The 14,668-nt window shown below is 37.3% G+C and overlaps 1 protein-coding gene across 6 annotated transcripts in view; it reads left to right on the top strand.

Moving 5' to 3' along the window:
- THSD7B (thrombospondin type 1 domain containing 7B) overlaps positions 1-14,668 on the top strand; it is a 985,451-nt gene that overhangs the window by 717,987 nt on the left and 252,796 nt on the right. For all 6 annotated transcript variants that reach the window (XM_051849593.3, XM_089329248.1, XM_070071551.2 and 3 more), the window contains one exon: positions 7,784-7,978. In XM_051849593.3, coding sequence (XP_051705553.3) covers positions 7,784-7,978 — 195 coding nt within the window. The remainder of the gene's footprint in view (positions 1-7,783; positions 7,979-14,668) is intronic.

Below are 14,668 nucleotides of genomic sequence, written 5' to 3'. Positions count from 1 at the left end.
AGGGAAAGGTGGGAGGAAAAAGAAATGCAGAATAAATAGCATAAATAGAAAATAAAGTAGATTTAAAAAAAAAAAGAAGAAGGTTATAATCCCTGGTGAAGAGAAAGAAAAAGGCCTTACTGTAATGAATAGCAAGAGCAGGAAACCAGCACAAGCCCATCACACTGCTTGTTCCTCTGCACAGGTGCCCCAGTGTTATAAGCCTCTAGCTCACTCATGCTGTTTTCACTGGACATGTGCTACTTACAATTCACGTGTTGTTCCTTCCAGAAAGATTCCTCTGACTGCCCAATGCCTGAGGCCCCAGTGCTGTGCTCTTGCAGTTCCCTTAGTCTTGTAAAATCTTTTTGCCATTTTTTTCCAATCTATGTGTCCTGGAGTACCAGTGCAGGCCTGACAGATCGAACACATGCTGTGAGTGTTTCTGGAGATGGGCAATTGCTTCCCACCCTCTTAGCTCCTAGCTATGCTGGAAGATTGTGCTATACACCTGAAATGTGGCAGCCCACTCTTTTAAAAAAGACATATATTTATTTCTTGTCCCGGTTGCTTCTCTTCCAGTCCAGCTCTCTGCTGTGGCCCAAGTGCTTGGGCCCTGCACCCGCCTGGGAGACCAGGAGGAAGCACCTGGCTCCTGGCTTCGGATCAGTGCTGCGCACCAGCCGTAGCAGCCATTTGGGGGGGAGGGTGAACCAATGGAAGGAAGACCTTTCTCTCTGTCTCTCTCTCTCTCACTGTCTAACTCTGCCTGTCCAAAAAAAAAAAAAAAAGTACAGTGACAGACAGACATACAGAGAGAAAGAGAAAAAGAGAGAGAGAGAGAGAGAGAGAGAGAGATTCTCTATCCATGGGTTCACTCTTCAAATACCCAGATACCCTTAGGAACCAGTTCTGGGCCAAGCTGAAACCAAGAGGGAGTCTAGAACTCGCTCTTGTTCTCCTGTGTGGGTGTCAGGGGCCAAGTACTGCAAAGACCCATCATTCGCTGCCTTCCCAGGTGCATTAGCAGGAAGCCGGATTGGAAACAGAGCAACCTGGACTCAAACCTGTGCTCTGATATGGGATGATGGCATTGCAAGCAGTCGCTTAACCTGTGCAACGACACTGGTCCCCAACACAGCCCACTCCACAGGACAGCAAACCTTATAGTTTTTCAGCATCTTACCTCTATTTGCTGCAAATCACATCCTCTTGAATGAAATTCCTTTTACTCTTTTCATGATTAGAGCTGAACTCTGGTCAGCGCAAATTCAAGGATGTGGTGTGGGTGTCCTTGGTAAGGGTGATGAGCAGGGGCAGATGTGACATGGCAGGCTCCTTCCTCCTTTGTTCTCCCAGGGAGAACATTATCATTCGTTATAAGGCCAGTAGCCCCTGCCCTCTTCATATCATAATTTTAAAGAAGAGACAGTTATCACAACATGTCTGACTGTCAAAGTTCAGAGGTGATAGCCATGTATTTATTGTGAATAATCATCATTGAAGCCAAAGAGGGCTGCCTGACCACCCCATTTTAACAGTAGTTCTTTTAACAAAGTTCACTATGAGACACAGAATTCTGCTTTGTTTCTTTTGTTAAATTCGCAGATAATTTTACATTTCATGTCAGGGCATTCATTTTCAGGCTGCTAGAATGAAAAGGAATCAAATAACAAGGGAAGCAATTAGTAACTCCTCTCCTGTGCCACCCTCCCCCTTCAGCGCCTTTCTTCCCAGGCTCACCCTGCATAGGAATTAAGAGAAAAAGGAAGTAGCTGAACTAATCCTGCGTGATATGTTCCTTGCTATGTAGTATAAGCAGGCAAAGGTGACCTCAGGCAGGCATCAAGGAGATTATTGAAGGGTTCCAGATAACCCACTTGGCAGGTGACTGCTGCTCAGTGGCTTGATTCAAGCACCTGCTTGTCCATCATTCTCTAACAAGAATACCCGGCTGCTCCTGGCAGCTGCTCTGAGAGCTTCCAGCCCAGAGCTGAAGATGGCTAACTCAAACAGTTTCCAGTAATGAGACCCTCCTAGAGCTATTTGCCATAATTTTACCTAGGAGCACCATTTTCCTTCAGCAAAAAACAACAATATCCCAAGTTTTACAAATGAAATTAGAGTTAAGGATTGCATTGTCACTTCTCTCAGACAGTTCAGTCCAGGTAGAAATATAGGACAGGAAGGTTTAGAAAGAAATGTTCTCTCACTTTCCTAATGGATAAATCTTTCCTACTAATATAGTACAGTACTTGAAACACTTCAAAGCACCAAAAGGGAAATCTGGTTTAAGAGGGAGAAAGCAGGTACTTTATTCAGAAAAGAAAGGTGTAGGGTGCAGGCAGGAAAAAAATCAGCTCTTATACAGAACTTCCCTGCCAGACAGCCCTGCTTAGTTGAGCTCTAAGTCCCGGATCCTTTGGATCATAGCAAATCACTTATAATCCACAATTTGGAGAAAAAGATTTCCCTTTTGGTGCTTTGAAGTGTTTCAAGTACTGTACTATATTAGTAGGAAAGATTTATCCATTAGGAAAATTACATTATTATACTCCCATCTCTCTCTACCTCCTCGTCACTGCCATTCCTGTGCCCTCCTGGAAGACAGATTATTTTTATGTGTATATGTATCTGCATATGCACAGTACTTTTTTGTAGTTCTTAGTTCCTTATATACATTTTGTGTGAGATGAGTGGATAGGTGAATGGATGGACAAGTTTGAGTTAGGTCAGTTAAGGCAGGTCTACATAATAATGGTCCAGATATGTAAGCAAGTTTTCATGTCTGAGCCACTGCAGATGTAGGGAAAGCAACCTTAATAGGATTTATCTTGACCCTAGGGCATAAGCTATTTTTTTCTGTTTATAGTCATCCGTCTTCTGATCAGTAATGAAGTCTAAATGGTTCTAATAGTCCAAAATCCTTTGCAGTATGCTCCTCAATTTTGCTTTGATACTGAAACTGTCAATAATTCAGTTTTAGCTGAGATACGCAGAGTCCCCGTTTCTGCTGCCCCGATCAGCTAGGTTAAGTGGTAGTGAGGTGTGAGGGTGCAGATATGGGCGGCTTTCTTTTGTGTGAATATTCACTCTCCTTTCTTGAAGCTCTTTATTTATCGTTGTTAAGGATCTTGATCTTGGTGCTTTTGGAAAGAATTCCTTAGAGACCTTTGACTTGAGTTTCTGATTTTTCCTTGAGTTATGATCTTATGTGATTACATATAAGCCTTACTTTCATAGACACGGTAAAGAACATGAAGTAGAATCTGAAAATATTATGACAGTGTCCTTGGGGGGACTGGGCAGTTTTGGAAGAGGCCACTGACCTCAATCTTGTAAGTCAAGGAAGACTCTAGTCATACTGCTTAGAGTTCAGAGGCTTTGGAGGCGGAAGGGGGGCAAGATTGGAAAATTCTGAGCCAATAACAAAGACAGCTGGATGATAGACTCTTCCTTTATGCCACTTCATGCGTGCCCAAAGGCCTTTATTCATGATAATAATGCATAGCTCTCAGAGCTCATGTAATAACACACTAAGTGCTTAGTTTTGCGCTAAGCATTTCTGCATCAATTTATCAGGTAGTGTATATATTATTAGTCCAAATTTATGGATGGATTAGTTGAATCTTAATAGAGTATATATAATTTTTCCAAGGTAATAGTGAAGAATGGGGAATCACCTTTAGTTCTATTTGATACCAAAGCCTATAGCTTTATCAGTACACACAACTCCATTGGCTTTATTCCTCAAGGATTCTCTGATTGAAAGAGATCATATTCCTTTAATGTTGGTCACAAAACTATTCTAGACTATGTATAACTAACATATTGAAAAATATATTTCACCCATGAGTTCTTCAGTGGAAGGGACCCCTGGAATGTGCTATACCCCTGACTACTCTGCTCCACATTTACTATAAAAAATCTGTTTTAATTTTCTTTGCATATTTTATTCCCTCTGATAACTTTCCAGTCCTGCAGCCTTATAATTTGCTCTATCTTCATTATTTTTCTACCTTCTAGCAGAGCTCAATACACACTTGTTCAATAAATATTTAGTAAAGAAATGATTCCATTTATACTAGACCACTTCCAAGAAAGAAATTATTTCATTTAATTTGTTCATGTTATCATTTCTAGTTCTTCTTTTCACATATGAAAAGAAGTCAAAAATCTTAAACTTGAAGAATCTGAAAAGCCATAATTCCCTTTCTAAACCAATGAGAGCACAGCCCATAGTTTTTTAGTTGCTGTTCAACCTTGGATTACCAATAGTTGTACTGTGATCCTCAGGCAACTATGAGTGTCATAAAATTTTATGTTTCAACTCTTCATGCATTCTGTGTCCTGGAGAGACCTTGAAAGTCTCCACTAGATTATGCTACTGTAACACCTTGTACGGGACTGATAGATTTTTGCTCTACACAGCTTGTTAATGCAGTGAATGTGTTTAGTTCATATCTGATCTATTGGTTGACTAATAATGATTATAAATGTAACATCAGAATCAGGTGAAGATTTAACCAAGATTTTCCCTTCAGATACTGAGGTTGGCCAGGAACAAATGTATCATGGGAGTAGAATGTGCGTGTGCATACTTGCTTGCTTGAATCATTATCAACTTTCATTTAAAATGAAATAATAATAATAATAATAATAATTGGCTGAGAACATTTAGTAAGTCATAGCATATATAAAACTTTGTTTTAAGAATTCTCAGTAGTCTGTTATAGGTGATCGTATTATACCCATTTTACTTTATTTTTTTAAAGATTTATTTATTTATTTGAAAGTCAGAGTTACACACAGAGAGGAGAAGCAGAAGTAGAGAGAGAGAGAGAGAGAGAGAGAGAGGTCTTCAATCTGCTGGTTCACTCCCCAGTTGGGCACAACAGCCAGAGCTGTGCCGATCTGAAGCCAGGAGTCAGGAGCCAGGAGCTTCTTCCAGGTCTCCCACTTGGGTGCAGGGGCCCAAGGACCTGGGCCATCTTCTTACTGCTTTCCCAGGCCATAGCAGAGAGCTGGATCGGAAGTAGAGCAGCCGGGTCTCAAACCGGTGCGCATATGGGATGCCAGCACTTTAGGCCAGGGCGTTAACCCACTGTGCCACAGTGCCGGCTACTTATTATACCCATTTTAAGATGATATATTTTTGTTTGTGTAATTACCAATGTTTACAGTTGGAATTTTTAAAAAATATTTTATTTATTTGAGAAATAGAATTACAGACAGTGAGAGACAGAGGCAGAGAGGACCATCTTCCATCCACTGGTTCACTCCCCAAATGGCTACAACTGCTGGAGCTGCACCCATCCGAAGCCAGGAGCCAGGAGCTTCTTCCCATTCTCCCATGCAGGTGCAAGGGCCTAAGGACTTGGGCCATCTTCCACTACTTTTCCAAGACATAGCAGAGAGCTGGATCAGAAGTGTGGAGCAGCCAGGACTTAGAACCAGCGCCCATGTGGGATGCTGGCGCCACACGCTGAGGATAAACCCACTGCAGCACAGCGCCAGCCCCATACAGTTGCAACTTGCAGTGATTGCCATTTGAGTATAATATCTGGGAATTCCACCATGTGCTCTAGATATTTTTCTTAATTTCTTATGCTTCTTTCATTAATTCATAAAAGCCAAATATGGATTTTGTAAATCTGTTCTAATTTGTAGTTTGTAGAACTTCAAGATTATCATTGATATTTTTGTTTGTTTTCATAGCTTTCAAATTGTGAACTTATTCAAAAGAAATTATGGAAAATGAGTGCAATATTTTAAAAGTAATTTGTTCTTGAAATACATCGTATATATTTAGAAGTTTAAATTTGAAAGAGTAATGCTTTCATACAAGTATTTATAATTCCATTACATGTTATTCAGTGCACTGTTATCTTGAGGGAAAAAAATACTTGGCAAGATAAAAGTTCTCTAAATTGACTCCAAATTAGTTATCTAAACATGCAATTCAAATAACGTTTACTTGTACCCTACTTAAGATAATGCAGCTTGCTGTATTCAATCACAAATGGCTGCAATATTCCCAACAAAGAAAATGCAGGTGATGTTGGCTTGATTTGTGATAGATTTCATTCCTAGGATGTTTATTTAAAAGAAAAAAGATATAATCAAAATGGATGAATAGCTCCACCTGTCACAGAGCAGATGTACAAACTGGAAAGTATTGTGTGTGTGCCCATTGTCATCTTAGCTAATCCCTTAGCTCGGAAAATTATATATCTTTGAATTTTCTAAAAAAAAAGGTAGATTTATGCTATTTAGATACACTTGTTCTCCACTGTTCTCAGAATAAATAAATAAATACAGAACATAAGAAGAATGGGCAACTAAAAGGAGATGTCATGTGCACTTTGCCTTCATTAAAGGGGTTTATATGAGAAGTTCTTAATACTCATCCTCTACTATGCTCACTTTATTCTTTGTCACAAGGTGAATGTTAAAGCATTGAAATAAAAATAATCCTAAACAGGTTACTTTAGGATAATAAACTCATCAAATATCTATTAACACACACCAAGTCCAGTGGAATCACGCCAAATATGGGTGTCAATATGCAGGCTGAGTCCCACAGAATGCTTGAAGACAAAAAATATTCCTGCAATGCTTGCCCACAGTTGCTAATACAGAGGTCTGCAGTGATGCAGGGAAGTCTATGTATTTTCTTAGACATCAAGTTAGAAATCAGTTAAAAGAATGATTCTCAATGGGCGTGACTTTTTTCAAGGGATACTTGGTAATATCTGGAAACATTTTTTTTCTTGTCACACCATTGAAGGTGTGCATACTTCTGGCATATATGGGTAAGAGGTCAGCAATGCCATTAATTATCCTAACATATGTAAGACTCACTCACACACTCACAAAAATTGTCCCATCTAACATTTTGGTAGTACCTAGGTTGAGACACGATGGTCCAGAAAATATGGAGATGCAACTTAGAGAGTTTGTAAGTAATCAAGGAGAATAAAAAAATGTACCAAAGTATCATACACTCATAATCAAATAAAATAAATGGCATTGATAAATAAATATATATCCTCAAGAGCTAGTGCATAAATAAGGCAAAATTCATAAATGTTTAACCTTGAGATTATTAGATATTTTATGATATGACTACAGATATCCCAGCAGAAAATGTGTGTGAGAGAAACCTTGAAAACTTATAGAACCCTCAGGATATTTCTAACAGAAATTACCTGAATGGATTATGCCTGTCCTTGTGAACAAAATCATTTCAAAAAGTTTATAGATAGCGAAACTTCAAAGAGTTTATAAACTTCAAAGAGTTTATAGATAGCGAAAATTTCTTTTTAAATATTGATTGTAATGCAAACACAGGAGTGCTTCCATAAGTGTTATGTAAACAAGTAAAAACTGTCAAATTTAGGATGAGTCTGTAAGATTTCTTTAGGTACTTTGGTTCTTTTTACTTTGTCCTCATCTTGCCTACTTGTAGGTTCTCTTCGTAGTTTTATATCATCTCTAGAGATCAGATGCTCATAAGCAGGAAGTACAATTAAACTACTGGATGTTATTTTGATTGCTGTCAATGTAGCTTTTGGATTAATAATGAAACCAAATTAAATCCTCAAATTCCTCAAATGATAGCAATAAAAATATAATTTCCAGGGAGCAATAAGGTTACCTGTGTTGAACACCACGTCCAATCAAAATAAAAACCAAATTTTCAAACACAGGAGAGTTCTGCTATTTTGTCAAAGAACTAGAAACTGACTGATTTCATCAAAATAATATCAAAAAGAGTTTGTACCTTTTTTTTTTTTTTTAGCTGTTTCATGCATCTCTGATGATAACCAGCCTGCAGAAATGACAGAATGCCTCAAGCAGACAAATGGCATGCCTGCCCTTGTTCAAGAATGTACCGTCCCGTGTCGAGAAGACTGCACGTTCACTGTTTGGTCCAAGTTTACACCCTGCTCCCTGAATTGCGAAGCCACACAAAGTAGGCGTCGACAGCTCACAGGTAGGATGCACCTGTCATTCGTTAGCTACAAACAGCTACACAAGTCTGAATCTAGTAGGTAGAATATAAGCTCCAAAATTTGGAATTTGAGTCAAGTCTCTCCCTCTACCCACATTTCCCAATACATATCCTCAATAGCTAGTGCATTGCCTTGCACATCATATGCCCTTAATGTAAAGAAAAGAGTACAGATCTGTGCCTCCTCATGTGAGGCACCAAAATATCAGGAAAAGGGATGCAGAATACGAACTCACAGCCAGACTGAATTTATTCAGAGAAAATAAATCCACAGAGGTCAACGAACTGCCATCATGGTCATAGACTGAACACATGAAAGAGAACTCCACCCCAGCAGAATGGGCCCTTTTGTATCTTAGGTGGGTTAGGAGTGAGGGGGAGCAGCAGGCAGAGGTGAGCTTCTCCATACTGGTTCTTCAGGTTTGGCTCACTGGCTTCCAAACCTGTGGAAAAATGCAGGGGCTGGGGTGGGGAACAATATAGGTGTGAGGTAGAACTGATCTCTTGAAAGAAGGCAGGGGTAACCAGAAACCTCAAATGCCTGGGGCTTTGTCCTTGTTCCAACACATAAGTTAAAACTTGGAAAATGAAGGAAAGACCTGAGCCATTTTATAGTTAAAAAGTTCTGTTTAATTTATAATCTCTGTAGTCATAAAATGCACTTTGTCCACCAGCTTCTTTCGTGTAGTTAATGGCAAAGTCTCTGGTGTTTTATCAGGCCAAGATCTCAGCAAGATTGAAGGTAATCATTGATTTGGAAAGAACATCAAAGGCAGATCTAATCCATATTATTGCCACTGCCTTGTGGGCAGTTGGACATGATAGAAGTTTAGCAGTGTAAGGCAAACATCCATTATATGTAAATAATTGCATATACACTTATGTATAAATTCTACTTCAGTGGTATTTTATTAATTGTTGATTCTGTTTGTTTCTGAAAAAATGTATTAGAAAGCAAAATAACAGATCATTTAATTGAAGTCCTAGAGAAATCTTTGCCTGCAATATACAAATAATTTATAGACTAGTCTCCTTTACTACTTTTATGGAAAAATCTACTACAACTTCTCTTAAATGAATGTGTACTTGTATACGTAGAAAACATAATTCAGGGAATAGAATACTAAGATAAAAATGTCACAGTAATCATTGATATAATAAAATTGGGGTTGACATTGAAAAATTAGGCATAGAAGGCCATTTGTTGACTTGAATTGTTCAAGTGTTGATTCTCTGGGTTTCAAGGCCTCTTTGAATGCATTATTTACCTGATCATATTTTGGATTTAACTCACTATCCTGGATTAATTTTATTGACTAGAGCCCTTCACAGCATTCATCCACACAAACTGGGACCTCATTTATAAGTGTAGCTGAAATGTATAATCACAAATAGAAACATGAAATAAAATAAAGCTGCACACTGGCTCTCTCTTCCACAAATATGTGTGCATATGAACAGAGTTTAAAGAGCTTGTGGAAATTGTGCATGTCCTTTTAACTCCAAGTTCAAAAATCAATCTGGTGAAACTTTGTCAAAATATATATATATATATATATATATGTATAGACAGATGGATGGATAGATGGACAGATAGATAGATAATGTGCCAGAAGCCATCATCCAAACAAATCTTTGTATCTTTGAGTTGAGAGAGAATTTCCTTCAAAGGAAACATCAGCTTAATTTGAAGCCAATTCTCTTCTTTCTCCTGAAGAATGATATTTTGCTAATGATATTTTGCAGGTGCAAAAGGATAATGAAAAATGTGGAAAATTCTAGGATATTTATTCATTTTACAACCAGCATGGTTTGTGTTCTGAATCGTTAAAATTTTAATGAATTTGAGTTTTACTTATAATATACTGTTTTTATATAAATATTGAAAAATAGTTAAACTCTTTTGCAAACTCTAACTTAAGAATTCTAATACTAAAAGACCAAAATTTCTTTTTGAAATTACTATCTTAGGCGATTTTTTTGTGCCTAATTGATCTTTGTGTGTTTTCATGTCTGGGAATACAGTAGTTAAAGAAATCAGTCAAAGGAAAAATTTAGTATCACTGTTGAAAGAAAAACTAGCAGTTAATTGAAATATTTATATTTTTCAGGGTTTATTTTTGTTATGAAATCAATACTTGTATTTTGATATTTCTTCTGTAATTTGGTAGCAAATGAAATAAACAACCTAAAGCCAAACAACCTAAAAGCCACGGATTCAGGCCCCAAAGCAAAGTGACTCTTTCACATACACACACATACACACACACACACAGAGGAATTGAGAGAGAGAGAGTGAGAGACAGAGAGAGAGATTGAATATGGGGCCATCTAGAGTATATATTTTTCTCTTTTAGCAAAAACTTTAATTCACTATTTGGGGGTATACCATGTGTTGTACTGTTGTACCTTCTCTTGACTGATGTTGTAGTCTGAGTGGTGATTAAAACAGTTTTTTTTTACAGTACTATAAATATTCAATTAATTATGCAGAAAGGCTGCCATTAGGTAGAAAAGTCTGCCCCTTTTTTAATTTTAATTTTGAATGAGTTTTTTAACAAATTCAATGTGATTTGCACATACAATTCTAGGAACATAATGATGTCCCCTTCCCCTCCTTCCTTCCCTCCCTCTCTCTTCCTTCTACTTTGCTTCCTTGCTTTCTTTCTTTTTTCTCTTTTTTTCTTTATGAGACAACCTATTTTAAATTTACATTATGGTAAAAAGGCTTAATACTTCACTAAATAGGAATTTTAACAAGTAAAAATGAAAAAGACCCTAGTTTATTAGGAATACAGATAAAAACTATAAACAGTAATTGAATGGAAAAATGACCATCTAACCCATATATAGATTTTAAAGTGATCACAGATCATTAAAACTGTAGTAGAATAATATTCTTAGCCATTGGTTTGACAAAGGTATATATGAGTTTTACAAAGCTATATTTGCAGCAATGCTTACAGACTTGTAGACATTTCTTTCTTCTTTCTTTTTTTGTTTGTTTTTAAAATGTTAGTTCCCACATATAAGAGAGCTATGCAGTTTTTGTCTTTCTGAGTCCAGCTTATTTCTGATCTGCCTATTTGTAAATTTGAAACTTTTACACACACACACACACATATCTATCTATAGGTTTATGTTAAAACAGCTAGATAATTAGTACACACTCTAACTTAAAGAGGAAATGTCTTTAGACCTGTACTAGGAATTGAATTTTTAGTACTAGATGTTTTGAAATCCAAAGATTGCTGCTAATTTTTATGATAATGTAGTCACAATAAAAGGCTGATGATTGCTTGCTTCTTGTTGTGAGAACTGTTTCTGCGTTAACTAACTTGTTGTAATCCTCCTTCAAACAGTGCTGCCATGTAATTAAGAAGACTCTCACAAATGTAGACACAAGCATTTGCATAAAGTATTTGTTCTGGTTCTTTTAAATGAATATTTTCTTTCTTTTTATCCAAGTCTCTTCCTGCATTTCCCTCCTACTTTGCCTCTTTCTCCTCCCCTTTCTCCTTTCCTCCTCCTTCTTTCTTTCCTTCTTTCCATCCTTTATTTTTTTTTATTTTTTCTTCTCTCTCTCTCCTTTTTTTTTTTTTTTTTGACGAACTCCTTTTCTCATTGTTTACCATGTACAAGTCTTATGCCTAAGCATTGTCACATGGGAATGGATAGACTTGACCCTAATTTAACAGTTTACAGTATGATTGCAGATGTGACAAGATTTTTGCTACAGATAATTCCAGACAATTACAATATAGCATCTACTATAGTAGCTGTTGTATTGTATTTGTTTCTTATTGTATTACAAATCACCATGCAACTAGCTTAAACTAACAAATTTATTATTTTACAGTTTTATATGTCTGAGATCTGACGTGGCTTTCAGTGAGCTAAAGACAAGATGTTGACAGAGCTTCCTTCCTTCCTTGAGACTCCAGGGACAGTTTGTTTCCTTTGGTTTTCAAACTCATAGAGGCTGCCAACATTCTGTGCTTCAGGGTCTTCCTCCCTTCCTCTATCTTCAAAGCCAGTAACATTGCACCTCTCTGGTCAATCTTCTGTAGTTAAATTCCCTGAGATCCTCTACTCGGCCTGGAAGAGTTCTCTGAGCTTAAGGAGCCTTATGATTTCTTGAATTTACACAGATAATCCAGAATTATCTCTACATCTCAAGGGCCATACTTTTAGTCACATCTGCGAAGTCTGTTTTGCAAAATATTGTAACATGTTGAAGGTTTCAAGTATTAAAATGTGGATGTCCTTGAAGGGTTATTATTTTGCCTACACAAGAAATCAGTGTAAAAGAAGAGCCCCTCCTACAAAGCTGAGTTGTAGAGTGTGTCCAAGAATGGATTTCTTGAAGAAGAAATCTATTAGTTTGAATCTGAAGAACAAGTAGTCTTTAAAGTAAAAAGGGAGGACAGAATTGATGGAAATTTCTGGACTGACACTTCATAAGGCCGAGTGAGTAATTTCTGGGAACTGAAAGGTGCTCAGTAGAACTGGAGTGTATTGTGCTGGAAGTAGAGTGGTGCAGTGTAAACAGGAGGTGAATACTAAAGGGCTCAGATTCTTTGAGGCCTTGACAACCATGATAAGGAGTCTGGGCTTCATTCTATTAACTGTGATAGGGCATTGATAACTTCCAAGAGTGATGGTGTCACATTTACCTCTTAGATAGCCATCTCTGACTACAGTATGTGAAAAAGATTGAAAAGAGTGAGGTACAGCAGCAACAAGACCTTGCAGGAAGCTATAGTAGTTATTAAAGTATGATTTGAAGGTGTATCAGTTGGAATTTAATACAATGGACTGATTCAAGACATATTTAAGCATTTGAGTCGATTGCTCTTGATCATTAGTCAGATGTAAATGTTCCATTAGAATGATGTAAGTTTTATATTCCAATTTTTGGGTTGGTCACATTGGTAAAATTGAGAAATATACAGAAACAAAGATTGTAGGGTGAAGGCTGTATTAGTTTGGGTTTGCCACAGTGAACTCAATGAGTTCTTTAGGTGCAGATCCACATTGTATGGCTCTGGTACTTCATAAAGAAATCTTGGATAAAGATAATAATTTGAGGTTTAAAAATGTTAGGTAGTAATTTAACTTGTCAATTAGGCAAGTTGTTGAATCAGAAGACAGTATAACATAGGAGCCCCAGCAGTTAAGAGAGAACCAAAGGATGAAAATCATTCACCAAATAAATAGATGCAGTGTGCCCTGAGGGGTGATGGGGACATGGGGCAAGGGAGCTGAGGAATGAAAAGATAGAGCATGATAGGACTTGAGATATTTTAGGAATGAAAGTGTAGTCAGCACACTAAACTATCACTACTTGATCATGTCTGAAAGAGAAAAAGCTATTCTAGGGCTTTTTCCCTTGTTACTGTTGATTTATCACAGAAATAGGAAGACTCAGAATCCAGGATTAATTGAGTTGAGAAGAGAGTAGAAATTGAACAGATAGACACAGGAAGTTTCAACGTTTGATTATGCAAGTTTGGGAAGAGTAGAATGTTGATAGGAAGGAACCAATCACTACCCACTGATAGATGTATTTCTCCACAACAAATTCTCATGGTCATGCTGAGTGATGTGCTTCTCAAACTCATTCTAAGTGTTTGTATTGGCAGATGAATACATCCTCTCCAAGTGACAATGATGCGTCTGAAGCTACGGTCTCACCAATGTCAGATCCTTCAGGGATGCTTTCTACTTCTTGCAGCCCTAAGCATCATGGCAGAAAATTGTAGAATTGCATATGATGCAAACATCTGACATTGAGGAAAGAACCAGGCATCAGCTGGCATTAGATGTTTCCAAAACAGCCACAAAGACTAGAAAGACCAATGAAGCTGCCCACATTTTTATAACAAGCCATGAGCAGCTAATGATTCAGTAATGAGGAAATAAAAGGTAGAATTACATTATAGGAAAATATTTGATAATCTCAAAGAAGTGTGCTTGCAAAAAAGTTGGCTCAAATCAAAGGCTAGAATCAACTAAATATGTTATTGAGTATTCACAGCTGTGAGAAGTGATACTGCATCATTACTTAAAGTTGGGGTCACAGCTAAAAGGTCCCTGAAAGGCAATTGGTAAGATAAATAGTACTCTAGAATACTTAAGTTAAAAGAGTCTCTAAAAATAGTAGTCAAAGCTTTTTCTCTGATTTCATTAGCCGACGTTATTTGATCATTCATTTCAATTTATGGTTTGTGTCCATCACTTGTGAACTGTGAGCTGCTTAATAGCAGGAGCCAGAATGAATTCAGCTTTGTCCATCACATGCCAAAGACTCATACCCTCACTCTAGGGCCACTGGACGGGAGAACAGCTTGCTTCTTGGCTAAATAAACTCTTTAAGAAACAAAGTTACATGACATGAGGAAAAGGGGAAGGAGTTTTTATGTATACCCTTTCATTTGTTTCCTTGGCAACCATTAGCTTCAAGGATAATGTAGACAAGGTAGTCAGTTTTAACAACAAAGTACATGAAAATTAATATTAAATAATTTTGACAAGATTTTCTTGTTTAGCTACTATACAAAATACCCTCTAAGGATTTTCTTACAATATCCACATAAAACCATTTCTTTCCAAGTTAGTTTGAACTTCACAAGATTTACTTCCATTTAGGATTTACTTCCATGTAAAAAA

Source organism: Oryctolagus cuniculus, chromosome 3, assembly GCF_051225735.1.
Source record: "Oryctolagus cuniculus isolate XC-2025 breed Fujian yellow rabbit chromosome 3, ASM5122573v1, whole genome shotgun sequence".
Lineage (NCBI taxonomy): Eukaryota > Metazoa > Chordata > Mammalia > Lagomorpha > Leporidae > Oryctolagus > Oryctolagus cuniculus.
The sequence above is the reverse complement of the archived record's forward strand: the minus strand, read 5'-3'. Positions and strand labels throughout refer to the sequence as shown.